We start from the raw sequence: 26,978 nt of genomic DNA on the forward strand, positions 1-26,978 counted from the left end.
AAAAATGAACAGGCAGTGTCAGAAGGACAGTCATTGTCCTTGCCTAAATTTTAGTGTGCATGCTGCAGTAGGTCCACAATCCTAATAAGTCAGCCGAATCAACCTTGTCATTTAGCCATAGGTACATAGGAAACAGGAACTAGTCATTTGAATTATTGAGTTTTTACTACCTCTGAACTGAATTTTGTTGTCAACAATGAAGGAATGGCATCCACTTTGCTGGCAGCTGCCTATAGTTATCACAGGATTCTAAGTGGAGATTAACGCTATATCAGCATCTTTTTCAATGTGCCACCCACAGGAATTGTATGATGTGCATGGCAGAGTGGAATAGCAGAAGCATGCTGGGCCCATAACTCAGGTCAATGGATCAAAACCATACTCTGCTGTTTGTATTAACAAAGGTAATCAAACCACTTGACTGTAATCAGGAAACATTTTTGTGACCGGGAACAACAACAGGAAAAACTTTTCAACCAATTAGATTGAAGAATCCTCATTGGAACACAGTGCAAACAGGAAGTCTAAAACAAGAAATATAAATTAGATTTAAATGAAGTACAGAAAACCAGTAAGGATTGGGAATTAGGCAGGAGAGTTAAGTGACAGCCAGAAAAAGTAAACATTTTTAAAACTCTTATGTTATTCAGAGAGAATAAGATTCCATATTTATAAAATGAATTTTTCAGAGCCAGCAAGATTATTCAGCAATAATTATCATTTATCTTCCCAATAAAAGCTCAGATATTCCTGAATTAGGGGAGAGCCTGTTCTGGGGTCGAGGCTTTAGATCCCACCAGTGGCTGGTGGAATTTAAGTTCAATTAATAATCTGGAATTAAAAAGTTAGTCTCAGTAACGGTGACTGTAAAACAATTGTTGATTGTCAGATGTCCTTTAGGGAAGGAAATCTGACATCCTTATCTGGTCTGGCTTACGTATGACTCCAGGCCCACAGCAATGTGGTTGACTCTTAACTGCCATCTGAAAGTGTGTGACAAGCCACTCAGTTGACAACAAATGTTGGCCTTGTCAGCAATGCTCACATCCCATAAAATAATTCTTAAAAATGCACCCGCTCTAACTTTGTGCTGAGCCATTTTTAATGAGAAACTAGTGGGAAAAATACATGTCATCACAGTCATTTCAATGACAAGTCTCTGATAGCAGTGTCTGGATTTCTGCGTTTAAATATCCATGTGCTGATACCAAAGGTTTGTGCCCATTTATCTCTTTATGATGGTGAGCATTTTAGCTTCAACAGTTATTATTAACATCAAATCTGAACGAACAAGTTTAGGAAGTATTAGTATAATGCTTATAGATGAATAAGAGTGGCAACAATTTTGAAAAAGGAAACCTTAAAAGCTGGATGGATTTTCCAATCGTTGTTGATTTTAAGTGGATTATTACTGGCATTAAAACAAAATCAAGGAAAAATCCAATAGCTGATCAAATGAAATAGGTTGGTTATCCAGTCAGGCACATCTTATTACTTTACCACATTTAAAAGGATCCCCTGTGGATAATGAGATGTGGCTGATAATTGAGAAACATCTAAAGTCCTTTTCACACATTATAGCATTATTCGCAATACGTGAAATGGAGCACATAAATTAGAAATTTTATTTAATAGTTTCTGGATTAAGAATTGGATTTTATGCCAGATGGGAAGATATTAGCATTGGTGTGCATTGTATTAAGTCAACCATGTGCAAAGGTTTGCTCCATGAAAAGGTTAAAATTCATAATTGGGACATGGATGAAAGTGTTTTCATTTTGAAGTTACATATTGTAAGGTCCTGGTCTCTGTGTAATTCATGACTTACTGATTTTCAATAGTCTTTTTAAAGAAAAACTTTAAAGATAGATAATTTTAAAATAATTTTTCCATAAAAGTTACATGATAGCACACATAATTATTGCATGTTTGTAGAAGCAAGATATTTTATAAAATTAATTCATAAATGGTTCATTTAAACCTGATGTCGAAACTAGACCGTATTGCTGCTAAATCTGAATTCTGTGACAAGAATATTGTTAATCAAGGGTACCATTATGCTACTGACAAAGGACAGCTTAGTGTACATTTACTAAGATAAAAGTATACCTTTTTAAAGCTTTACGTAAAATATTATGGACCTGTGTGATCAAAGTGTTGATAGTATAACAGCAGGGTCCATTATGCTTCAGATAGTTAAATCCCAATCATGTTTTTTGATATGAACGTTTAGATAGACCACTTTTGTGGCATTTTGAGGTTCCTTGACTGTTTGATTAAAAGCAGTACATACAAACTGCTTAAGTAAGTATTTTTCTTGGAGCTATTATCCAAGTGAAGTTCTGTACGAACAGCATTATATTTGAATTGAACGAGAAATTCTCTCCTTTGAAACATTGGATGTATGTAAAACATGTAACAAAGGTTGCCCACTGGCAATTGTCCTGGTGTTTATGAATACCTATAATTATTATTTCTGAAGTCTCAAATATTGTATAAAACCAGTATTGGTATATTTATTGATTGCTGCAGTGTCCCCTTCTGTGTTTTTAAAAGTAACAAATTAATTCAGTTACTGGTTTTAGCCTGAATAGAACTCCCACTTACCTGATGAAGGAACAGCACTCCAAAAGCTAGTAGCTTGTGCTGTCAAATAAACCTGTTGGACTTCAACCTGGTGTTGTGAGACTCTGTGTTTAGCCTGAATAGTTAGAGGAAGTGTGAGTGCTTGGCTGATTATTTATGGCAGAACCCAAGTGTTAATTCTGGCTTTCGTCGATGCAGGTCTAACAATGGAAATTGCACTTTGCTGTGAGTAAAGGTAGTAAGGAGAGAATCTCAATGGGGTCGGGGGGGGGTGATTGAGCACACGCATTCACTGCAAGCACCAAAAGTGACATGAGTGCAAAATCCTGGGAGAGTAAGGAAATGAGATTCTTGCCAGTGAAATCTCATTTCCCACTTTTCTCTGCCCCTTGCTGGTGACATAATGGGCGGGAGCCTTATTTCAACAAATTTTAATACATTTATATATTATTAAAGGGCTTCCCAGCCACATGAACTCCTCCTCACTAAATATTATTTGGCAATGTTTACAACAATTATATAAGAACAGGAATCAGTTGAGGGGATGCAAGTGGGGACGCCAAGGTAATTATAGCCCTGGAGCCGATGGTAATGTCTACGCATTGCCCTTTGGCACAGGGCTGTGCCAGCAGGCAGTGCCAGACTGGACTTTCTGGGGAACCTTCATGTGTGTTGGCTGGGAGGGCTGATACCTGTGAGGGGAGAGAATGCCCCAATACTGCCGTGAGTGTGGGGGGGGTGGGTGGGTGGAGAGAGTGCTCCAATAGTCTCCTTGTGGTGGAGCTGCTACCTTAAGTGCTTGTACAGAAGGAGTAAGTATATTTGCAGTGCAGATTAAAGATGGTGCCCTGATCAGGCCCCACCCCGCAGAGTGACAACACAAACCATGTCCCAAGATGTCCTGTGCACTAATACAAATTTTGATACTGACAAGTTTTTGTAAAATATCTCCCAATATTGAGAAATGCCATGCTGTAACTGCTGCTGTAATTATTCTTAAAATAATTCTGAGTTTTTAAATATATTTCTGTTTGTAGTCTCTAGAAATGGGTTCTACTGAAAAGGTTGACCTATTCACAATCCCCTGTCTGTGGCTTGCTAGATCATGTTAGAGGAAACACAGTTTGGACTGATTTCATGTAGACCAGACCAGGTAGAGTTAACAAGTTCCCAGCCCCACAAGATACCAGCAAACTAGTTAGATTTTCACGAAGGCAATTTTCATATTTTCTCATTTCACTATTTTCATAGTCATGGTAATAGTTTCTGGTGATAGCTCATAAAATATTTGGAGTGTTCCATTGAATCACACTTGAATTTGAGGTTTTATTGGCATTGACCATTGTGAAATGAACAATTGATTTAAACAATTGGTATCACTTATCATCACTCATGCTCAAAAGCTTACTTCACTGAAGATCTTAAAATGATGCTGCTCAACTATCCATTGCAAAATTTCAGTTTAATGTGTTTAATTTTACAGAATTCAGAATTTACCAGCTGTTAAACTGCATTTAACTGGAGTTGCCATGCTTGCAACAGAAGCTGAATTTGAGAAAGCAAAGGATAAATTGAAGACTTTAAAGAACGACCCTGGAAATGAACTAAAATTGAGGATTTATGCATTGTTTAAACAGGTAATCAATTTAAAATGGAACATGAATGCAACAATCAGGGGAAACAACCCATTGTTTAAGAAAACTTATTGTTAGATGAACATTTTTTTCTACGCATCGCCTGAATTTACTTTTGTATCCTAAAGAGATGATGTAACTGGTGCATTCACATATGTTAAAACCTACAAGAAGGAAATGAAATTGAAACAAAATTGAGATCAGGAGGAATGCTCTGCAGATTTCTGAGCAGGATAGGTAAGGGTCTGAATCAGTAAAATATGCAACAGGTTTTTTTGGTGGGGGTTTTCCCTTTTGAATGGTAATAATTACAGTCGGAATGGATTATCCATTCTGGTATTTTCACTTCAATTGCAAAACCCCTGAAATGCTGCTGCACCCGTTGCCTATCACAATGCCAGCAGTTCTCAATTCTAGGAAATTAGTGAGCCCTGGTTATCCCTGTGAATGTCAAAACCTGGTAAGTTCAATTGTCATTTTCACTAAGAAAACATTATGGACAGGATTTTCCAGCTGCGCTCATCCCAAAACCAGAAAATCCTACCCACAGTCAATGGACCTTTCCTTCCAACAAATGCCAATGGCAGGCAGCAAGGGTAGGAGAGAGATTCTTGGTTAGCCATGTGGTGGAAAGAATGTTAAATGGAGCCTCTACCAGCAATACCTTTAGCTGCAGACTACAACATGCATATAGAAACACATGCTGCCACAGCAACTCAGACTCCCTGAGTTTTTCATTTGGAGAATGTTAGTTCAAATGACTGAGAGGAACCAGAGCCGAGGGGTCCCAAAAAGAGGTTGGAAGGATGTAAATAAGGTTGAAAGAGTGCAGCGAAGGTTCACAAGGATGTTGCCGGGACTTGAGAAGCTGAGTTATGGAGAGAGACTGAATAGGTTAGGACTTTATTCCATGGATTGTAGAAGAATAGGGGAGATTTGATGGAGGTGTATAAGATTTTGATGGGTATAGATAGAGTGAATGCAAGCAGGCTTTTTCCACTGAGGCTAGGGGAGAAAAAAAAACCAGAGGGCTTGGGTTAAGGGCGAAAGGAGAAAAGTTTAAAGGGAATATTGGGGGGGGTGCTTCTTCACGCAGAGAGTGGTGGGAGTGTGGAATGAGCTGCCGGATAAAGTGATAAATGTGGGGTCATTTCCAACATTTAAGAAAATCTTGGACAGGTTCATGGATGAGTGGTGTGTGGAGGGATATGGTCCAAGTGTAGGTCAGTGGGACGAGGCAAAAAAATCATTCGGCACAGACAAAAAGGGCCAAAAGGCCTGCTTCTGAGCTGTAATTTTCTATGGTTCTATGGAATGAGTGCCCCCATTAAAAGTTACAAAAAGTAAGACTTGGAAATATTTGTCGAATAACAGAACTTTTTATTATAATAAATGTATTCTTATAAGACGTAGAAATACGTTTTAAGTTTGTTTTTTTTATGTTTGTACCTATTGCACAATAATCATTTTTTGTGGATTAATTTTCCCCTTTAATAATGTTTCTCAAGGGTTTCTCTTGGGTTTGACTGTTGGGAGGTCAAAAGAACACACAAGGAGAAACTGACTCACAGCACCTCTGCAAGTGTTTCTGAAGTTAAACAACTTGGCAATTATATTCAATTACAGCAAATCAGGGACAAACAATGGTACACCAACTTAAATAGAAACAACATTAATTTTCAAATTTTGTTCATTTTTTCAAAATCAATATTTTTCAGTAAACAGAACAATTGGAGAGATTTCTAATGAGAACAATAAAAGTTATTTTATTCACACTTGTAAAAGAAGCAGTTCATACAAAAGATTCATACAGCATAGAAGGACAGCATGTGACCCACTGTACCTATGCCAGCTCTCGAGCCATCCAATTGACCCCATTCCCCTGAAAACATTTCCTTTTAAGTACATATTCAATTCCTTTTTGAAAGATGCTACTTCAAGCAATGCATCATCACAACTTCTTATCCCAGATCATCACATTCTCACCTCACCTCTGCTTCTTTGGTGAATTACTTTAAATCTGTTTTTTCTGGTTACTGACCCTGCTACCAGTGGAAATGATTTCTCCTTACTTGCCATATAAAAGCCCAGTGTAACTTTAAACATCTCTACTAAATCTCCCCCTAACCTTCTCTGCTTTAAAAAAAATCACATCTTCTCAAATTTCTCTACATAACCAATGTCCCTCCTTCCTGGTAGCATTCTAGTAACCTTTGCACCATAAGGCCTTAGCATCCTTCCTCTTACTCAGTGAACAATTTTAAAGGAAGGTTTGGTCATACTGTAGTTGCAAACCTTTGATGTGCAATATTAATGTAGTACTGTACACATTTGTTTAAAGAATATTATTTAAGAGCTGTAGTCCATTAGAATGATACACAAGTGTTAAAAGTGTTTCCTGTAATTGTTTTACTGTTGAATCATTATATTTCTCAACATGGAGAGAGGCCATTTCAACAATCAAACCTATGATCAAGTTTCAGTTGCTTTTTCTCCACAGATTTTAATTTTGTATTCAAGTATTTTGTAATTTAGAATATTGATTATCATGTTCATTAAAGTAAAAATATATCAATATTGAGGAATGAAACAATACAGACCGATTTCTAGGTGATGAATAGAGGGGATTAAGGGTTATGGGGAGAGGGCGGGAATGTGGAACTGAGCCACGACAGATCAGCCATGATCTTATTGAATGGCGGGGCAGGCTCGAAGGGCCAGATGGCCTACTCCTGCTCCTATTTCTTATGTTCTTATGTTCTTAATAGCTGTGATTCCATACCAAACAAGATTTCTTCTCAAGTTACCATTATGTTATGATACGATCCCTTGATCTTAACCTACCTTACCAGCATGGCCTTTCCATTTCTTTTTATGTTTGGTCTGTATATTTGTCTTTACCATTGCAGTATTAGTGTCACTTGTGGTGAATTTTAGAGAAATTAAGTCAAAGGATGTTTTAAATATATATTACCCCTCTACACAGACAGTTGGCAACTGGGACTTATAATTCAGCAGCCTGAAATTGGCATTACAGATTAGACCTCATTATGCAAAAGCCTCCTTTGCTAGGTCTGAGTACACTGCAATATCTAATATTTTCTAGTTCTGGTGCCTCTGCATTCTGTCCAATCTACAGTATTGACATCTGAAGTACATTCCAGCACAGAAACAGACCATTCAGCTTGTCTGACCTATGCCAGTGCTTATCCTTCAGAGGAGTCTCCTCTTGCCCTACTTCTTAACAGACAGCACATCCTTCTATTCCATTCTCCCTCATGGTACTTCTTTAGGTCACCTTTAAATGCATCTGGGCAGTTTACCACAACAACTCCATTTTGCAGTGCATTCCATTTTACTAAAACCAAGTTCAATCTTGGAAAATGGGCATTATCAGCAAACCCAGCCTTTATTTCCCTTCCCTAATTGCCCTTGAGAACTACTACATTGAATCATCATAGTTCATAGTGAAGGTACTCCCAGAGTGTTATTAGAGAGGGATTCCCAGAACTATGATTTGCAACGATGAAGGAACGATATATTTCCAACTCAATGAGAGCCAGAATTCTCTGGTTTTGCATGCCCTGCTGCTGGTGAGAATGGAGAATCTGGCGCTCAGATAAATCTCCATTCATTTCAGCAGGACCAGAGAATCCCAGTTGCAGGTGAGGCGGGAGAATTCCAGCCATGATAAATGATTAGTAGGGAAACGTGGAAATGGCTGTATTCCCATCCAACTACTGTTCTTTGAAAGGAGATTGCTGCCTAGTATTTATCCCTTAACTGATGCACTGGCAGAATTTTCTGTTTATGCTTAGAACCACAACATTGGAATCATCCAGGTCTCAACCTTGCACCCTATTGGGAATAGTTGCTTGACAGCAACTTTTTACACAACTGACCAGTTATTAGCCAGACGACTGTCCAATTATAGGTGGAGAGCCTTTGAAGCTAAAGGGCCATTAGGAGGCCCTGCAGCATGCTGTTACAAGTAGAGAGAGAGAGACAGCACCTCCACCTTGAAGCACCCTCTCAGCACTAGTTACCAAAATAAAAACAAATGCCCACAGCTGCTGTCAGGGGAGCTGAATCCCCTCCAAAGGGCTGCATTTAACCACAGCTGTAATCTAGTGGTTTATCTGCTGCTGTGGGGTGGGGAACCTCAAAGCAATCCTGGAGCAATAACCCTCAGTCTGCCACAGGACATTCGCAGTTTGTCTTAAAAATTTTAGTCAACCTGTGAGCAATGGCCTTACTTGGTCTTTCAGCTGAATTAACAAGCTGCCCACCAGTTGCAGGCTGGTAACCATTCAGGCTCCGGGAAAAAAGCTGAATCCGACCGAGGCTGAGAAATCAGTACTCCGGTAAGCAATGGATATTTCATACATGCCCTTTTCTGTCCCCGTATTAGCACCAAAATGCCATCCTACATTAATAAAAACTTGTCTTTATTTCAGTGCTGTTTGTGAGGCCATCTTGTGCACAAATTGGCTGTGCATGTCCAATATTATAACATAATCAAAGCAGTTAATTGTTTATAAAAGGTGGATGTCTGAAAGCATCTTTGTTGTAAGGGTGTTTTCATTTACAAATCACACTAGAGCCGGAATTCCCCGGCCATTCATGGCAAGAAGATTCTCTGGTCTTCCAGCAGCGCACCCCTGCTGCAGGTTTGCCAGCAATGTGAGTGGCTTCAATGGGAATTCCCATTCACAGCAGCCAGTGCACAACACGCCAACTCCCCCTACTGAAAAAAAATCGCTGAGGGGAGGCTAGAGAATATCACCCCAGTTACCACCTCTAAAACCTTGCAGGAGGGCAGTGAGATGGGTTACTTTTTTCTTGGGAACCTCATGGTCAGAATGAACTGACTTTCTACAGACATAATTCTCATTTTATCTAACATGCGGACAGGAAAGATCAGAGTGTGATATCATGTCATTCCATGAAAGTAGCTTGACAAGAATTCTCGTGATATTTTATATTTCTGCGCATCACTCCCCTCGTCAAAAATGCTGTGGGCTTATGATAGTAGTGTAGTGGAACGGCAAGAAGGCACAGAGGTTGGCACTGCTGCCAGGGATCCAGGTTTGATTCCCGGCTTGCGTCGCTGTCTGTGTGGAGTTTACACATTTTCTCCTGACTGCATGGGTTTCCTCTGGGTGCTGCAGTTTCTTCCCACATCCAAAGATGTGCAAGTTAGGGGCATTGGCCATGCTAAATTCTCCCTCAGCCTACCTGAACGGGTGCCGGAATGTAGTGACTAGGGGATTTTCACAGTAACCTACAGTAAATTACAGTGTGAATGTAAGCCTATTTGTGACTAATAAATAAACTTTTACTTTAGTGGATAGTTTCTATTTAAAAAATCATAGAATCACATAGCACAGAAGGTGATCATTGCCTCACGTTGCTTCTGTCAATTCTTTAAAAGACCGGTGTTAAATTAGACCCATATTTTTGTTTCTTTCTCCTAGCTCAGTAACTTTTTCCAAGTATGTATCTGGTTCCTTTTAAAAGACAATATTGAATCAGCTTCCACTAACCTTTTCAGGTAGTACGTTTCAGATCTTAGCTCCTCATCTCATTTCTTTGGTTCTCTTGCCAATTATCTTAATTCTGTGTCCCCTGATTATCAAATGAAGAATCTTTAAATTAGGCAGTATTTCTCAATTTTTAAGAAAATAATAAGTTGAAATATCTAAAAAGTCTTCTGCTTGCTTTAATTTAATAGGCTACGCAAGGTCCTTGCAATTCACCAAAGCCGAGTATGTTGGATTTTGTCAATAAAGCGAAATGGGAGGCTTGGAATTCACTTGGTAAAATACCCAAGGTAACTGCAGTTTTTTTTTTAAACGTACAAGTCGGAAATTTAAAAGAAACAAAATAAATTCTGTTCCAAATCGGAATGTCTTTTCAGTGATTTATAATGTTTATCCATTTATATAACTCCTTTCTAAATAAATGGAAACATTACATGGCAGATAAAACTAATGTGATGGTTGTAAAAATGGTTATAAAAATTGTGTTATGTCTGTTAATTGTTTTGTTTCCAAACTTGCCTTTATGGATAGAGTTTCAAGTCCTTGACCTTTCATTGAAGTTGAAAATTTTTAAGAACTGTAGCAGGTTTTAAACAAGTGCAGAGTAGGGAAAGGGAAGGCATGTAATAGGGTGGAAGCCAAGAGAGATTAAAAATCAATAAAAGATAATGTTGCAACACAAAAGGAGATGGTAATGGAACAAATAAAGGAACAAAAGAAGGACCAAGAGGAAATTCAAATAGGGACAGTAGAAATATTGCCAACATCTGTTGGTTTTTAAAAAGATCCAAAATTGTTGAATTAAATGTTGAATCCAGAAAGCTGTAAAGTATCTCATCTAAAGATGAGGTGCTGTTCCTCGAGTTTACATCAAGCTTCACTGGAACGGTGCAAGAGACTGAGATTAGGGCAGAGAAATAAAACTTCAGGTAGCCAAAAATTCATGGTTTTTTTCAGATTAAAAGGAAGTGTTCTTCAAAGCAGTCACTCTTTGCATTTTGTTGACCCAATATAGAGGAGACAACATCATAAATAGTGAATACAATATACTGAATTGATGGTACAACATATAAATTGCTGCTTCACCTGGAGTTAGTGTTTGAAGCCTGAATGACAGGAAGGATGGAGATAAAAGGGTAGTTGTTGTGTCTCCTGCTTGCACAAAGATGAGTAATCGTTGAATTGCATTTGCTGCACATGGTTTTATTTTGAGTTATAATAAAAATCATGAAATTGCTCTTGTGATAAATTGGACAAAATTATTTTTCTCAAAATATTGTTTCAAATTCACTATTTTACAGCGCTTTAAACATTTGTAAAAATAAGTCTGTTCTGCTAATCAGTTAGAAGAATGGCTGATTTTTACATCATCTCTATTTACCAGCCTTTCTTCCACATCGTGATGCCCTTACCTGACCAGAACCTGTCTATCTTGAACAATTCAGTTGAACAATTACCCACAGCTCTTTTGAACAGCATGATCCAGATCTCCACCACTCATTGTGGAAAGTCTTTGTAACAAGATACATTCCATGATATGGTGAACTGGCTATGAGAATAGCTGAACTACCATTTTGTAATCTCTGTTTGCTAATAAGCAGAGTAATGTTTTCCCTTTTTGAATGAATGAATAGGATTTGCTGTCTTGCAGCACACAACATGCATGTTTATAACACTTCTAAAATAATAAAACGTCGTAAGACTCCATTGAAGTGTCTTATCAAATTACAATTAACACTGAACCATAGTTAGAAAGATCGGTTTTAAGGAAGTCTTAGGAAGTAGAGGTACAGAGGTTTAAGGAGGGAATTGCAGAACTCAAGTCCTAGAACATCATCAATAACAAGAATGATTATAACCAATAATCCACAAGAGGCCAAAATTGGAGGACCACAGAGATTACTGAGGGTTAGAGGTGGAGAGACCAAAGTTATCAGTTTCTCTGGTGATCATGCCACTACCCAGAAATGTTGGCCTTGAACCCCTGCACCTGCAGTGTACAACACTAGGAACATGATACTTAGGAGCAGGAGTAGGCCATTAGGCCCCCAATCCTGCTTGCCATTCAATAAGTTCATGGTTGATCTGGTTGTGGTCTCAAGTCCACTTTCCTGTCTGCCCTCCAGAGCTCTTGATTCCCTTGTCTATCAAAAATCTGTCTTGCAATAAATGCCAACATCCATTTGCCTTCTTAATCATTTGCTGTACCTGCATACTAGCTTTTTGTGTCCCATGTACAAGAGTGCTCAGATTCTTCTGTCGCACCAAGTTCTGCAAACTCTCTCTATTTAATTCGTATATTGCTTTTCCATTCTTCAGCTGAAGTGAAGTTCACATTTTCCCACATTGTATCCCATCTGCCAAATTTTTGCCCACTCACTTAACGTGTCTATATCATTTCACTTAACATGTCTATATAATTTTACAGACTCCTACTTACTCTCTACCTATCTTGGTAACATTGGCAAATTTAGCCACTTTATATTCAGTCCTGTCATCCAGCTCATTGACATAGAGCCCCAGCTATTTACAATCTAACACTACTCCCAATGCCACTCCACTAGACATAGCTTACCAAATGAATATATACATTTTTCCTACAATCTGTTTCCTGTTAACTAACTAATTCTTTATCTATTATAATATGTTACCCACTACACCATGTTCTCTTGTGTAGTGTTAGGGTGCCAGATCAGAACCCCAAGATATTTTGTGAATTCAGACTAGACCGCAGGAATTTTTCTATTTTGGCATAAATATGAGAAAAGGATGCTTCACTCCAGGAATAATTCCATTGATAAATTAGGGATCTTTTTACTAAAACAACCTTTATTTATAACTCACTGTAAGCATAATGCTAACAAAATGAGACAGAAAATGAACCATTGATAAATCTTAAAACGTGAAAGGAACAGCACTTTACTTCTAACTTATCACAGTTCAGTTCCAATCAAATAATATTTCTCTTAAAGACTTAAACCCCTCTTTAAAATTAGTTAGCAAATCCAGACATATTTGCTTTGACATGGGTTAACAGCTTTGGAGTTTCCAAAAGTAAAGATGTTGGAGAGAGAGATGCATGTAGGCCCTCTCCAGCAACTGAACTCAGACCAGAGAATCCCACTGATGTGAATGGCTAGAAAATTCTGCTTGCATCTTAAAGCAGTCCTTCTCAAACATATAATATATTAATAGCGCAGTATCATCACAGTTGTATCTTTTGATGTGGCACCTTATCAAATGCCTTATAGCACATCAACAGGTTCCCCTTTATCCACCTTGCTTGTTATTTCTTCAAAAACCTTCAATAAGTTAGTTAAACATGCTTCCCTTTCATAAAGCCATGTTGACGCTGCCTGATTACATTCTGATTTTTTAATTATATTACCATAATCTCCTTAATAATGGAGTCTAGCAATTTCCCTATGACAGAATTGAAGCTGACCGATCCATAGTTTCCTGCTTTCTGTTTCTCACCTTTCTTGAGTAAAAGTTCTACATTAGCTTTTTCCAATCCACTTGGACTCTTCAGGAATCTCAAGAATATTAGAAAACTATAACCAATGCATCTATTATCTCTGCAGGCATTTCTTTGGATGCAGGCCATTTGGTCCTGGGGACTTATAATGCCATTAGGTCTAATTGTTTTCTTAGCATCTTTTCCTTAGTGATTGTTTTAAGTTTCTTCCTCCCATTCATCTTTTTGATTTTCAAGTATCTTTGGGAAGTTTTCTAAGTCTTCTACGGTGAAGACAGACACAAAATACCTGTGCATCCCTGTTCTCTATTTCAATTATGAATTCCCCAGATTCACTCACTACAACTTTAGCTTTAGCTGGTCTTTTCCTATTTATGTACTTGTGCGAACTTTTACTGCATGCTTTTATATTAAGAACATAAGAAATAGGAGCAGGAGTAGGCCATCCGGCCCTTCGAGCCTGCCCCGCCATTCAATAAGATCATGGCTGATCTGTCGTGGCTCAGTTCCACATTCCCGCCCTCTCCCCATAACCCTTAATCCCCTCGCTTATCAAAAACCCATCAACCCGCGTCTTAAAAATATTTAGCAAGGCAGCCTCCACCACCTCAACGGGCAGAGAGTTCCAGAGATTCACCACCCTTTGAGTGAAGAAGTTCCTCCTCAACTCCGTTCTAAACCGCCCCCCCTTTATCTTGAGGCTGTGCCCCCTAGTCCTACTGTCCTTTCTGAGCGGGAAAAGCCTCTCCACCTCTACCCTATCCATCCCATTCATCATCTTATACGTCTCAATGAGATCTCCCCCATTCTTCTAAACTCTAACGAGTACAAGCCTAGTTTATTCAGCCTCTCCTCATAGCTCAACCCCCTCAACTCCGGTATCAGCCTAGTAAATCTCCTCTGCACTCCCTCCAAGGCCAAAATATCCTTGCGTAAGTGCGGCGACCAAAACTGCACACAGTACTCCAACTGCGGCCTCACCAATGCCCTATACAGCCGCAGCAAGACCTCCCTACTTTTATATTCAATCCCCCTCGTTATGAAGGCCAGCATCCCGTTCGCCTTCCTGACCACCTGCTAGTTAGTCATTACTAGTTAGCTTTCTCTAATACTCAACTTTCTCCCTTTTTTGTCATTCTTTGTCGGTCCTTAAAATCTGACCAATCTTCTGACCTACAGCTAATGTTTGCAGATTTGTCGTGTTGCTTTCAATTTAATACTATACTTCATTATTTAGCCACCTGCTTCTTTCCCAAAGAGTCTTTCCTCCTTACTGGAATAAATCTTTGCTGAGAGATATTGAATATCTCCTTAAGTCTGCCACTGCATCCCCACTTTTCTCCTTTTCAAGCTACTTTCCCAGTCACTTTAGTTAGCTTTGCATGTATATCCTTTATATTTACTTTTATTCAGGTTTAAAACACTAGTCTTGGATCTGCATTTCACCCCTTCAAACAGATATTCTATCATATTATGATCCCTGTCACCTAAAGGCTCTTACCATGCGATTATTTATTAATCCTGTGTCATTGCTCATTACTAAATCTAGAATAGCCTGCTCCCTGATTAGATCTAGAAAGTACTGCGTCAGATAATTGTCCCACATACAGTCTATGGACACATTTACAGATTCCTTTGCCAATCTGATTCTTGCAATCCACATATAGATTAAAATCGCCCATGATTAATTGCAGCGCCTTTTTTACGCACCCCATTTATTTCTTCCTGTATACCTACAATGTATCTACTGTTAAGGAGCCTATACACCCCTCCCACAAGTGATCTCTTACTTTTCCTATTTCTTGTTTCTATCAAACAAGATTCTACATCTTGCTGTTTCTAGCTATGGTCATCTCTCACTACTGTACAAATTACATCATTAATTAACAGAGCTATCCCACCACCTTTTCCTTCGTTTTCAAAATGTCAAACAGTCTTCAATAGTTAGGTCCCAGCTTTGATCATCCTGCAAACATGTTTCCATGATGGTCATACATATTTATTTCTGTTTTTGTTAAAAATTCATCCATTTTGTTACAAATGCTGCACACATTCAGAACCATTAACTTTTATCTTTTCAACATTTTTGCAATCTCTGGCCTTATCAGCTGGTGCATTTTTAAGTTTGTACACTCTGTCCCTTCCTGCCACACCCTAGTAGCTTTACCCAAATCACTAACCTGCTGTGTTGTACTTAATTGTTACCTTTTGATTACACAACAAAATGTTGGGCTGTAAATTTCAATGGAGTAGCAAATGAATCAGATTGCTGCACCTCTCAAAATTACTTACCTGGAAATCCAGACTATCCTGGCTCACTTGACTTCTGACTCAAGCCAGATGAGTGCTAAATGGAGATTGGGAGTCAGGTCTGGATGGGAAAGGAGGGAATTTGGCAATTAGGCTTGGTTGGGAAGTGGTGGTAGAGCCTGGAGGAGGGTGGAGAGGGGTGAGGCCAGAGTAGGAAGTCAGGAGTCTCCTTCCATCTAGTGGTGTTCGTTCTTCTGCTACTCTGGCGGGGTATATATCTGGTAGGCAAAATATGTATTCTGTCAGTCTGTTATCACTGCATCATGATGTCCTGCAGGTGCCTCTGAGCAGTCCTCAATAGTACTTTTTTTTATTGGTGATGCCTTTTCTTTGTGGATCTTATGTCAGCAGTGCTAGTTAAAGATGTCCAATTTACCATTGCTATTCTTGTGAATGTCTCACCATCATAATTTGTGATTGATGCTATTGTGGACATGCAGAGTTGCAGCTTCATGACACTGTTGATGACATAGTATGGAGTTGCTGAAAGACTGATGCTGCTTTGCTGATTTTTGTGTGGACATTGATCTCTATATCACCCTCCCTGGAGATGTTGTTTCCTAGATGGAGGAAATGTTCAATATTCTTCTGTTGCCTGATTGTAATAGGAAGGACCTTCTTGAAATCCAGTTGTCATTGTCTTGCTCCTCTCACAGCAGACCAACTTAGACACCGCTACCCTCAAGACCGATGGTCATGTTTTGGAACGCACGTAATTCTTTGGCCAGCAAGATGATGTCATCTCCGAAATCCAGCTCTGTCAATTGAAGTTGCCATGGGTTGCCAAAGTCTGCACCCACTATTGACTTCTTGATAATGAAATCAGTAACCAAGAGTAAAAGCAATGGAGAACATGTGCAACCTTGCTGTACTCCTGTGATAATGTTGAAGGAGTCCATGGTACCTGTGTTGTCCTTGATGCAACGGTTGGAATTATGTAGATAGCATTGAAAGTCTTACTATACTGCAACTGGAATTTGTACTGTCTTGCAGAGTGTCTGCCAATAGACATTACTTTTTAACACTACTTTCCAGAATATCAATTGTTGAGAATTATAAAACTACAACTTAATTGCCATCCATGTTTCATTACAGCTGAATCCTGCATATTCCTACTATTCCGTGTTGTGCTTTGTAATTTCAAGTACCCAACAAAGAAAGTTTGACAACCTATTTGACCCATTTCCACTGTTCCTATAAACAATCTAAAATAAACCGACTCATGCTTTCATCAGAAATGCTATTTTCAAAAGTATGTTCATAAAGTGTAGAATTCCACTACATAGCTAAGATGTTAGAATATTCTGGACAAATACAAGCTTACTCTGTTTTTTAAATTTGTAGGAGGAAGCCAGACAGAAGTATGTTGACCTCATAGAAACATTGGTTTCTAAAGAAGTCCCCACCCAAAGTGAAGCAACTGCCACAGGGGATGGGAAGTCATCATTCCAGACATTAGTTATCACAACTGAAAACAACATCACCACAATTCTTCTGAACAGGCCAGCGAAAAAAAATGCTATCTCTGTTAAGGTAAGATTACTGAACCATAACAGCAACTGATTGTTACATCATTGCCTTCAAAAAGGGGCAGCACGGTGGCACAATGGTTAGCGCTGCTGTCTCACAGTGCCAGGGACCTGAATTCAATTCCCAGCTTGGGTCACTCTGTGCAGAGTCCGCATGTTCTCTCCATGTCTGCGTGGGTCTCCTCCGAGTGCTCCGGTTTCCTCCCACAGTCCAAAAGACTTGCTGGTTATGTGCATTGGCCATGCTAAATTCTGCCTCTGTGTGCCTGTACAGGCACCAGAGTGTGGTGACTAGGGGATTTTCACAATAAGTTCATTGCAGTGTTAATGTAAGCCTACTTGTGACTAATAAACTTTAACTTTTAAATTTACATTCATTAATATCCGGAATTGCAGAAAGTGATTCAATGTTAATGGGGTGCGAGGGTAGGTGACATTACGGGGTCTAAAGTTAAGGAGATGGTACAGGTAAGGGATGTCCGAGGATGTCCCAGTAATAAAGGGAGTAGGGGGCATGAGTATGGTTGGTGGCGTTCTGGCAAATAGGGTCCAGGTGAAGGCTGGGATGAAGGCACTTTACCTGAATGCACGAAGCATTCGGAATAAAGTGGATGAGCTGGTGGCGCAGATCGGCACAAATGGATATGATCTGGTGGCCATTACAGAGACGTGGCTGTAAGGTGACAGGGACTGGGAGCTGAATGTCCAGGGGTATCAAGTGTTTAGGAAGGATAGGCGGGAGGAAAAAGGGGGGTGCGTAGCTCTGCTGATTAAGGATAGCATCAGGGTGGTAGCAAGGGATGATATAGGATCCAAAGAGCAGAACATGGAATCGTTGTGGGTGGAGATTAGGAACAGCAAAGGGAGGAAGATGCTGGTGGGTGTCATCTATAGGCCCCCGAATAATGATCTGGAGGTGGGGCGGGCTGTTAACGCGCAAATAAGTGCGGCGTGCAGGAATGGAACGGCCGTAATTATGGGAGATTTCAATCTGCATATTGATTGGTCGACCCATGTTGGACGCGGTGGGCTCGAGGAGGAGTTCTTGGAATGCTGCCGGGATAGTTTCCTGGAACAGTGTGTGTTGGAGCCGACGAGGGAGCGAGCTATCTTGGATCTGGTGTTATGTAATGAGGCGGGTAGAATTAGGGACCTTGTGGTGAAGGATCCTCTTGGGGAGAGTGATCATTGTATGGTGGAGTTTCTGGTGCAGATGGAGGAGGGGAAAGTGGGTTCCCGGACACGTGTCCTTTGTTTGAACAGAGGGGAGTACGGTAGGATGAGAGAAGAATTGGTGAATGTTGACTGGGGGAGCGCGTTGGAAGGTAGGTCTGCTGAGGAGCAGTGGAGGATCTTTAAGGAGATCTTTCTTGGTGCTCAGCAGAAATTTATTCCGATGGTTAAAAAGGACCGTAGGAGGAGAGGTAATAAGCCGTGGATAACGAAGGAGGTGAAGGAAAGTGTTAAATTAAAAGCGGAGGCGTTTAGAGTAGCTAAGAGTATGGGCGAGAAGAGGATTGGGAGAGGTTTAAATGTCAACAAAGATTGACAAAGAAGTTGATAAAGAAGGGTAGGAGAAACTATGAAGCTGGGCTAGCGCTTAATATAAAAAAGGATAGCAAGAGTTTTTATAAATATATAAAAAGGAAGAGGCTGGCTAGGGTGAACGTTGGTCCCTTAGAGGATGAGAAGGGGGACTTAGTGGTAGGGGATGGGGAAATGGCTGAGGTCTTGAATAACTTTTTTGTTTCGGTCTTCACGGAGGAAGACGTGAATAATTTGCCGGGTGTTAGCGACGGAAAGGTGGTGGGAGTGGAGGGTCTCAATGACATTGTTGTTACTAGAGAGGTGGTGCTCGACAGACTGGAGGGACTGATTGTGGACAAGTCCCCAGGACTGGATGGAATGCATCCGAGGGTTCTGAAAGAAATGGCGGAGGTGATAGTGGATGCCTTGGTGGATGCCTACTCCTGCTCCTATTTCTTATGTTCTTATATACATTAGAAGTTTCAATATATTTAACTGTTTGCAGAAATCCATGTTTGTACTCCTCCAATTAGCTTTCCAATCCAAACACAGAACTTGCCCTAAGCAAAATCACAAAGGTGGGGAGGCAAGTTGTGGGGAGACAATTGTCTAGTGGTATTATTACTAGACTATTAATCCAGAAACTCAGCTAATGTTCTGAGGACCTGAGTTCGAACCCCAGCATGGCAGATGGTGAAATTTGAATTCAATAAAAGATATCTGGAATTAAGAATCTACTGACGACAATGAAACCATTGCCAATTGTCAGAAAAAAGGAAAAACCCGTTTGGTTCACTAATGAAGAAAATCTGCCATTCTTACCTGGTCTGTCCTACGCGTGATTCCAGAGCCACAGCAATGTGGTTGATTCTTAAGCCACTCAGTTGTATGAATCACTAATTCCCTCCATAACAACCAACCAGCCTCCCATCTATTGACTCTGTCTACATTTCCCGCTGCCTGAGCAAAACAGCCAGCATAATTAAGGATCTCACACACCCTGGACATTCTCTCTTCCACCTTCTTCCATTGGGAAAAAATTATAAAAGTCTCAGTCACATACTAACCAACTCGAACAGCTCCTTCCCTGTTGCTGTCAGACTTTTGAATGGACTTATCTTGCATTAAGTTGATCTTACTCTACACTCTAGCTATGACTGTAACACTACATTCTGCACTCTCTCATTTTCTTCTCTATGAATGGTATGCTTTGTCTGTATAGTGCGCTAGAAACAATACTTTCCACTGTATGTTAGTACATGTGACAATAATAAATCAAACAGCTTTGTGGGTCAACCCACTGCATATGGACTGCAGAGTTTCAAAAAGCTCACCACCGCCTTCTCAAGGGCAACTAGAGCATGGCCGGCCAGCCAGCGATGCCCATGTCCCATAAACGAATAAAAAAAAATCAGCAGAGAAACATTTTTGGAAAAACATAAAAGGCTAAAATGGACAAATCTGCGGGACGTGGTGGCCTGCATCCTAGAGCTGTAAAAGAGGGAGTTATGGAGATAAATTCCCTAAATTCTAGAACAGTCCTAGTGGATTGGAAGTCATTCAATGTAACATCATTATTCAGGAAAGAAAGAAGAGATAAAACAGTCCAGCTGACTAAAAGTCAATTAGTCTGAACGATTAGTCTTCAGTGAAATGCTGGAATTTATTATTAAGGGAGTCTTAACAATGCACTTAGAAAAATCAACATGGTTTTACAAAAGGCTGGTATTTTGCTTGTCTTTCTGGTGGTATAGGAGGATAAAATCTAGCCATGGGAATCTGTTTCATTTGCTAATTTGGTTGGTTTTATGCTAGTTATTTCACGATTGACAGTGTTTCCCACCTGATTACTGGTTCATGGTGGCTAGATTTTTCACTTGTTGGAAGTTGAGAGAATCAGCATCATGAATAATTATTAGATCAAATCAGAATGCCACTTTCCAGTGTTAAAATAATTTGGATTTATATAGCAATGTGTCTGGAGGAACTTTAAACAAGCAAAGAGAATAATTGGGAAGTAGCAGAAGCTACATTCAAAGAGTTAGGTTTTGTGGCAGCTTTTGAAAGACTATTTTTATGAATTCATTTCAGGAATTTATTTTTAAACCTAGGATTAACAAATCAAGATGCTGACTCAGGATACTGAAAAAATACTTTGAGGGATTTCACAGCAGTTTTGTTTTGCGAATAGTTTTTTTAAAAATTGATTTCTCTTTGATAGTTTTCCCATCTGTTGCCTATTGACTTTCAAATATCACTGAAAAGATAAGAAAACCACCAATCATTGTTCTCCAATGAATGATACTTATACCATTGACTTTATTTATATAAGGGGCAATAGATCATTCCTGTTTGGACAGGCACAAATTAGAAAAATATCTACATGCTGAGTTGCATTTTATGGGGCACGATGGTCATACCTGTGGCTAAAAAAATCAAAGTGAGGACCCCACCGATGAACCCGTCAGCTGCTCCACACCAATTTAACACTGGGAGCAGTGGTAATCGCCTTAAGATGAAGATTCCACCCCTTGGAGGAAATCCCACCTTAGAGAGCTGCCAGCCAATTGGATGGCCAGCAGCTTTGTAATCCCAGCAGTGGCACAGTTTGGACTACTTGCTGTGCCTGATGCTGAGAAGCCTGAATTGATAGGCAATTCTGTAGTCTGATGTCGTGAAGGGGGGAATGAACAAGGGTATGGCAGGCTGAAAGAGAGGAGGTTCACGAGGCTGTGGGGGCAAGGGATGGGCAGGAAGAAAAGTGTTGGGGGGATGCCTCCAATTTGCCTGAGAGCAGTGCCCCCCCTCCTATCCAACACCAGTTCCTGCAGCTAAAACTGCTGGCCTTCCTACTTAATTGGTCCCGCCCTGGGTATGACGGAAGCCACTTAAGGATCAAGGGCACTTTGCCCTGGAAAATTTCAGCAGGCTGTGGGCAGGGTATTCTGTGCCAACCCCCCTACCTTCAAGCCTACTGACAGGGAACATAAAATATTTTGTATTTAAAGGGTATACTTTGCAAATATTCAAATGAGATGAATTCTTAAACAATGTGAATTCCACCAGCCTCAATATTTTCACTCTGTGCAAATAGTAAAATGAAAAACAGGTTTCTAAAGATGCTTGCTGGAAGATGGACAGGAATAATCCCTTTGTGTCTGTGCCTCTACTGTGTAAGCAAAATAAATAAGCAGGATCCAATCTTTGCAATACTGTTTCTTAACATACATTTACAGAGGGAGAAGAATGTGATCCATTTGTGAAAACCAATTTAATCAATGGAGTAAGTGGTTAAGCACCAATCAGAAAAAACAATCATGAGAGATTGAGGACCTGGGCTATAAGTGTACAATTTGAGTGTGAACATCTCAGAACAGAGAGTGGTAATTTACAGCACTACCCTCTCTCCAAATGGGTTCAGTTGTATTTACATCAAAAAAGCCCATAAAAATTGTTAAATAAAGGAATAAGAACAAGAGTGGACCATTCAGTCCCTCCAGTCTTTTCCATTAGAGCTAAATTATGGATTCTCCTGTATGGTTTTTTTGTTTAGAACATAGAACACTACAGCACAAACAGGCCCTTCGGCCCACAAGTTGCGCCGATCACATCTATACCTACCAAGCCATAGAACTATCTGTAACTTCCAGTGCCATTAAATCCCATATACTCATCCAGAAGTCTTTTAAAAGACCCCAGCGAGTTCGCCTCTACCACTACCGACGGCAGCTGATTCCACTCACTCACCAGCCTCAGAGTGAAAAACTTTCCCCGAACATCTCCTCTGTACTTGCTTCCCAGCACCTTAAACCTGTGTCCTCTCGTAGCGACCATTTCAGCCCTGGGAAATAGCCTCCGAGAATCCACCCTATCTATTCCTCTCAACATCTTATAAACCTCTATCAGGTTGCCTCTCAACTTTCATCTCTCCAGGGAGAAGAGACCTAACTCCCTCAACCTATCCTAATAAGGCATGCCTCCCAATCCAGGCAACATCCTTGTAAATCTCCTCTGCACCCTCTCAATAGCTTCCACATCCTTCCTGTAGTGAGGTGACCAGAACTGCGCACAGTACCCTAAGTGGGGTCTGACAAGGGTCCTATAAAGTTGCAGCATTACCTCCCGACTCCTAAACTCAATCCCTCGATTAATGAAGGCCAGTACACCGTACGGCTTCTTGACCACATCCTCCACCTGCGAGGCCGATTTAAGAGTCCTATGGACCCGGACCCCAAGATCCTTCTGCTCTTCAACACAGCTAAGATTCCTACCCTTGATCTTGTACTCCTGCATCCCGTTGGTTCTGCCAAAATGGACCACTACACATTTATCCGAGTTGAAGTCCATCTGCCACTTCTCTGCCCAGTCTTGCATCCTATCTATGTCACGCTGCAACTTCTGACATCCCTCCAGACTATCCACAACACCACCAACCTTCATATCGTTGGCGAACTTACTAACCCATCCCTCCACTTCCTCATCCAGGTCATTTATGAAGATGACAAACAGCAAGGGTCCTAGAACAGATCCCTGGGGCACTCCACTGATGACCAACCTCCATGCAGAAAAAGACCCGTCCACAACCACTCTCTGCCTTCTGCAGGAAGCCAGTTCTGGATCCACAAGGCCAAAGCCCCTTGGATACCATACCCTCTCACCTCCTCAAGAAGTCTTGCATGGGGAACCTTATCAAACGCCTTGCTGAAGTCCATGTAAACCATGCCCACCGCTCTTCCTTCGTCAATGTCTTCAGTCACATTTTCGAAGAACTCAACTAGGCTCGTAAGGCACAACCTGCCCTTGACAAAGCCATGCTATTCCTGATCATTCTAAACTTCTCTAAATGCTCATAAATCTCGTCTCTCTGAATCCTTTCCATCAACTTACCAACTACTGAGGTCAGACTCACCGGTCGGTAATTTCCCGAGCTATCCCTGTTCCCTTCCTTGAAAATAGGAACCACATCCGCAATCCTCCAATCTTCCGGAACCTCTCCCGTCTCCATCGATGCAAAGATCATCGCCAGGGGTTCTGCAATCACTTCCCTCACCTCCCACAGTAACCTGAGGTACATCCTATCCGATCCCAGTGACTTATCTATCTTGATAGAATTTAAAAGTTCCAACACATCCTCTTTCTTAATATCCACATACTCAATCTATTCAGTCTGCCGCAAACCTGTAGTACAACCTACCAGATCACTTTCCACCGTGAATACGGAGGCAAAGTACTCATTAAGCACCTCTGCCATTTCTTCCAGTTCCACACAGACTTTTCCCCCTTCACCTTTTATCGGTCCTATCCCTTCTTTTCTCATCCTTCTACTCTTCACATATTTGTACAACGCCTTGGGATTCTCCTTAATTTTACCTGCCAGGGCCTTCTCATATCCCCTTCTGGCTCTCCTAATTTCCTTTTTAAGCTCCTTTCTACAAGCCTTATACTCCTCTAGATCCTTAACATCTCTTAGCTCTCTAAACCTTTTATACGCCTTTCTTTTCTTCCTGACCAGGTTCACCACAACCTTCGTGCACCATGGCTCCCACAACCTACCAAAACCTCCTTGTCTCATTGGAATGTTGTCATGCAGAGCTCCAGTCAAACATTCCTTGAAAATCCGCCACCTTCCTTCAGTACTTTTCCCCAAGAACACCACCTTCCAGTTTACTCGTCTAATTGTCCGCCTGATGTCATTATATTTCCTCTTACTCCAGACAAACACCTTCCTAGCCTGCCTGATCCTATCTCTTTCCAATGCTATCGTGAAGGAGATAGAATTATGATCTCCATCCCCGAGACGCTCTCCCATCGAGAGATCCGTCACCTGTCCTGGTTCATTAGCCAGCACCAGGTCAAGTACAGCCTCTCCTCTCGTAGGCTTATCCACGTGCTGTGTCAGGAAACCCTCCTGAACACACCTAACAAACTCCTCCCCATCCAAACCCCTTACCCTAGGGATATTCCAGTCGATGTTTGGGAAATTAAAGTCTCCCATCACGACAACTCTGTTATTACTACATCTCTCTAGGATCTGTTTCCCTATCTGCACCTCAATTTCCCTGTCACTATTGAGCGGCCTATAGAAAACACCCAGCAAAGTTATCAACCCTTTGCTGTTCCTAACTTCCATCCACAGAGACTCCGTAGACATTCCCTCCACGACATCCACCTTCTCTGCAGCCATGACACTGTCCCTGATCAACAGCGCCACTCTGCCACCTCTTTTGCGTCCCCTCCCTGTCCTTCCTGAAGCATCTGAATCCCGGCACCTGAAGTATCCAATTCTGTCTCTGAGACATCCAAGTCTATGTAGTGGCCACCACATCACATTCCCGAGCAACAATCCATGCCATGAGCTCATCTACTTTGTTCACTACACTCCTGGCGTTAAAATAGACACACCTCAGACCCTCGGTCTGGGCACTTCCCTTCTCCATAACCCGTCTAACCTCCTTCTCATACTGTCTATAGTCCTTCTCTACCTGGGAGCTAACGTCCTCGCTCTCAGTCTCCTCATCTCTATTCCCTCCCCGCAACCTTTCTAGTTTAAAGCCCCCCCCCCCGGTAGCCCTGGCCAATCTTCCCGCCAAGATATTGGTCCCCCTGGGATTCAAGTGCCATCTGTCTTTACTGAACAGGTCACACCTGCCCCTAAAGAGGTCCCAATGATCCAGGAACCGGAATCCTTGCCCCCTGCTCCAGTCCCTCAGCCACACATTCACCCTCCACCTCATTCCATTTCTGCTCTCACTCTCCCACGGCACAGGCAGCAATCCTGGGATTACTACCTTCGCGTTCCTCTTTCTCAGCTGTCTACCTAATTCCCTATAATCCCTTTTCATGACCCCTTCTTCCTGCCTATGTCAGCAGTACCTATATGAACCACAACCTCCAGCTCCTCACCCTCCCCTTTCAGGATGTCTCGGACGTGTCCAGAGACATCCCGGATCCCAGCTCCAGGGAGGCAAACCATCATCCGCGACTCTCGTCTGCATCCGCAAAAACGCCTGTCTGATCCCCTCACTATGGAGTCCCCTATTAACACTGCCTTGCTGCTCTTTTTCTTACCTTTTTGAAGTACTGGGTCAGGCTCAGCTCCAGAGACCTGGCCACCGCTTCCTTCCCCAGGTGAGCTGTCCCCCCGCTCCCCCCAGCAGTACTCAGACAGGAGTACTTATTTTGAAGGGGGACATCCACCGGCATGCTCTCCATCATGTGAGCTTTCCCCTTCCTAACCGTTACCCACTTGCCTTCTTCCCGTTGCCCCGGTGTGACCACTTGCCGGTAGCTCCTGTCAATTACCTCCTCATTCTCTCTCATGAGACGAAGGTCCTCAAGCTGCAGTTCCAGTTCCTTAACCTGGTCCCTTGGGGACTGCAGCTCCACACACCGAGCACAGATATGGATGTCTGGGAGACCAGGAGCCTCCAGGACCTCCCACATATTGCATTGGCAACAACATACTGGCCTCACACTCATACTTGCCCTTTTTGGAAATAGAGAAAAAAGTAATAAAAACTTATAAACTTACCTTGCCTCACCCTTTTTGCTTAGGCCCTGTGAGTCAAAGCTCTTCCAGCTCACACAAAAAAACAAAAACAAACATACCTGTTCTCACTCCAAGCCCCTCTCTCTCTTTCTCTTTTTTAGGTTAGAGGAGGTGGGAGGGTGGGGTACTCTCATAAGAACATAAGAACATAAGAAATAGGAGCAGGAGTAGGCCATCTGGCCCTTCGAGCCTGCCCCGCCATTCAATAAGATCATGGCTGATCTGTCGTGGCTCAGTTCCACTTTCCCGCCCTCTCCCCATAACCCTTAATCCCCTCTCTTATCAAAAACCCATCAACCCGCTTCTTAAAAATATTTAGCGAGGCAGCCTCCACCACTTCAACGGGCAGAGAATTCCAGAGATTCACCACCCTTTGAGTGAAGAAGTTCCTCCTCAACTCCGTTCTGAACCGCCCCCCCTTTATCTTGAGGCTGTGCCCCCTAGTCCTACTGTCTTTTTTGAGCGACTATTGTATTGAAATCAGCTCCGATTATGTGAAAAATCTTTATCTGGGAGATGTGCAGAGGCTGTGGTGCCCAGCCGGGAACCCAATAAATGGCCTCCACTGATGTCTCCTGGCCTGTTGCACTGCTAGAGCCCTCCCCACCCTGGTGTTTATTGTTAGCAGTAGTGAAGGTCTGACTACATTATGAGATTCAGGATGGTAGCCAAATCTCTCCCTGTGTAGAGTATCGGGATTCCTCGCCAGTCCAATTCATGGTGAGGGAAAAAAAACTACCCAAGTCCCTTTGCAAACTACTTCCAGTTTCCGGAATAAATTTTTTTAAAAAACTAGCAAAGTTAATTTTAAAAATCGCTTTA

At 41.4% G+C, this 26,978-nt stretch overlaps 1 protein-coding gene across 1 annotated transcript in view; it reads left to right on the plus strand.

The window, feature by feature from the left end:
- eci2 (enoyl-CoA delta isomerase 2) overlaps window positions 1–26,978 on the plus strand; it is a 105,779-nt gene that overhangs the window by 51,744 nt on the left and 27,057 nt on the right. Inside the window, exons 2-4 of the mRNA XM_080202102.1 lie at window positions 4,070–4,223; window positions 9,955–10,053; window positions 16,896–17,084. Coding sequence (XP_080058228.1) covers window positions 4,070–4,223; window positions 9,955–10,053; window positions 16,896–17,084 — 442 coding nt within the window. The remainder of the gene's footprint in view (window positions 1–4,069; window positions 4,224–9,954; window positions 10,054–16,895; window positions 17,085–26,978) is intronic.

Source organism: Carcharhinus amblyrhynchos, chromosome 2 (genome assembly GCF_965287045.1).
Source record: "Carcharhinus amblyrhynchos chromosome 2, sCarAmb.v2.hapA, whole genome shotgun sequence".
NCBI lineage: Eukaryota > Metazoa > Chordata > Chondrichthyes > Carcharhiniformes > Carcharhinidae > Carcharhinus > Carcharhinus amblyrhynchos.